At 50.8% G+C, this 2,377-nt stretch overlaps 1 protein-coding gene across 1 annotated transcript in view; it reads left to right on the top strand.

The window, feature by feature from the left end:
• The first annotated feature begins 1,480 nt into the window (after nucleotides 1-1,480).
• BBC3 (BCL2 binding component 3) overlaps nucleotides 1,481-2,377 on the top strand; it is a 9,065-nt gene continuing 8,168 nt past the window's right edge. Inside the window, exon 1 of the mRNA XM_010852715.1 lies at nucleotides 1,481-1,546. Coding sequence (XP_010851017.1) covers nucleotides 1,487-1,546 — 60 coding nt within the window. The 5' untranslated portion in view covers nucleotides 1,481-1,486. The remainder of the gene's footprint in view (nucleotides 1,547-2,377) is intronic.

Here is a 2,377-nt window from a genome sequence, read left to right as displayed (position 1 = left end):
CCTCCTCCAGGGGACCTTCCCAACCCAGGGATCAAACCCATGTCTCTTACATCACCTGCATTGGCAGGTGGATTCTTTACCACTAGCATCACCTGGAAACCTCCCTGGAGTTAACATTTATTAGGCACTTACACCTGTGAGCATATACACATGCACATACATACGAGACACTGTGCTCACTGACTTCCACGCATGATCTCATTTAATAAATGTCTACAGCAGCATTTCTAAAACGCCTTTAAGTTCGATCCAGAGGCAGCAATACATCCATTTTCTTTGTGACTTGGGATGTAACCGCTATAATAAAATTTTCACAAAAACAATATTTTCCTTTGACTTCAACATTTTTAAAATGGGATCATTTTGTTTTGAGTCTGGTCAAGAGCCACTAAAGTTGCAGGCAGAAGGGATTAACTATAAAGGGGCACAAGGGGGGATTTCCCTGGTGTGGTCCAGTGGCTAAGACTCCGTGCTCTCAATGCAGGGGACCTGGATTCGACCCTTGGTCAGGGAACTAGATCCCACATGTGGCAACTAAGAGTTTGCCTGCAGCAACCCACATGCCACAACAAAGGCTCACATGCCACAATCAAAGATCCTGTGTGCCGCAACTAAGACCTTACACAGCCAAATAAATACATAAATAAAATATCAAAAAATAAAACAGGGGGAGCACAAGAGAAGTCTTGCGGAGGGCGACAGACAGGGTCCAAATCTGGATGTGGTGATGTGCAACAGTGTCCATTTGTCCCAACTCCCCAAACTATACACGTAAAAAGAGTAAATGTTATGATATGTAAATACATCTCAGTGAACTCAGAATAAGATCCACACCAGTGATTTCACAATACATGGTTCACACACATGGGTCATGACCCACAGCTTGGAAGGGGAATTCCCTGATGATCTGGTCCAGTGGTTAGGACTACACTGTTTTCACTGCCAAGGACCCGAGTCCAATCCCTGGTCAGGGAACTAAGATCCCACAAGCTGGGTGGCACAGCCAAAATAAATAAATAAAAATAAATTGAAAAAAAGAAAAGAAAAATAAAACACACTGGAAGAAAGAAAGGAAGGAAAGGTCAATGAATGAATGATTGAATGAATGAAGGAAAGGAAGCAGAGAGGGAGGGTGAACTGGTCCCCAGTATTTGAAGGAGGGAGATCACATGTGAGACCTGCCTTCTCTGCTCTTGGGAAATCGAAGCATCTGGCCAAACTTGAGAACCTGGACAACCCCCTGAGAACCCCCCTTTGCTGGGCACTCAGAGGCCCCTTGCCCTCTGATGATGCCGTGGGGTTTGGGGGGTGATGCAAAGGGAATGGAGGGTGCAGGGGAGACAGAGCCCCAGAGCCTTTAGACACCACCTTGCGTCACCTCACCACATCAGAGTGGGGGAAGGAGTGACGAAGGGAGACTGAGAAAGGAAAGGGAACTGAAAGGCAGAAAACCCCGGGTGAGAGCCACTGCAGAGGCTGCCCGGGCATGTCCCGTGCCAGCTGCCCGGGGCTTTCTTCTCCCCCTGGGTCCCCCACCAGATTCGTGGTGAGTGCGGACAGGTGCACATGCTTCCGGAGCGTGTCCCAGCAGTGGGCCACTTAGGAACCTGTCACAGGTGTGACTTTGTGACTGTCTGTTGGGGGAGTCCGTCTTTTTATGTCTAGCTTGATCTGTGTCCGGGAGGGTCAATTTCTGACAGTTTTCATGTGTCAGCTATGAGTTGCTGGGGGTGTGTTTGTGTGTGAGCTGCTGGAGGTGTGTCCCTGTAGGTGTTTCTACACACTATAGATCAAGCAGTGTGTCCAGGTGTCCCAGTGATAGGTGTCGTGTGTGTGTGTGTGTGTGTGTGTGTCCTGCTCTATCAGGAAGTTTCTGTGTGCCGACAAGACAAGCTCTTAGTGGGTGTGTGTGTTGTGGGTACCTAAACAGAGCTTGTGAACAGGATTGGTTTGTGAGCCTAGGTGTGCTCAGCGGTGCGGGTGTTTGTGCAACTTCTGTGTCTGTGACACTGCGTCCCAGTGAGACTGGTAGGAAGTCATGTTACGTATGTATTTGTGCCTGAATGGGAGAGTGCCTCGTCAGTGCGTGAGTTTGTGTGTCCACGCCCCTGTCCAGGGAGTGTATCTGGCGTGTCTGCGAGTGGGCTTGGCCCCGTGGCCCTGACAGCACGTGACTTTATGTACCCTGGAGCGCCAGACGGTCAGCCCTCATACACGTCTCGGGGTGTGTGTCTGTGGGTCCCAGTCAGTGTGTCAGTGTGTCAGTGTGTGTGTGTCCAGCTGTCCCGCCCGCCTGGACGGCCGATCGGCGCGCCTCCGTCCCCAGGCCCAAGCCTTGCCCCGCCCCCGGCTGCAGGGAAACCCCCCGCGCCGAGGT

Source organism: Bison bison, unplaced genomic scaffold, assembly GCF_000754665.1.
Source record: "Bison bison bison isolate TAMUID 2011002044 unplaced genomic scaffold, Bison_UMD1.0 scf7180017864313, whole genome shotgun sequence".
Classification (NCBI taxonomy): domain Eukaryota; kingdom Metazoa; phylum Chordata; class Mammalia; order Artiodactyla; family Bovidae; genus Bison; species Bison bison.
This window is presented reverse-complemented; position numbering and strand designations above follow the sequence as displayed.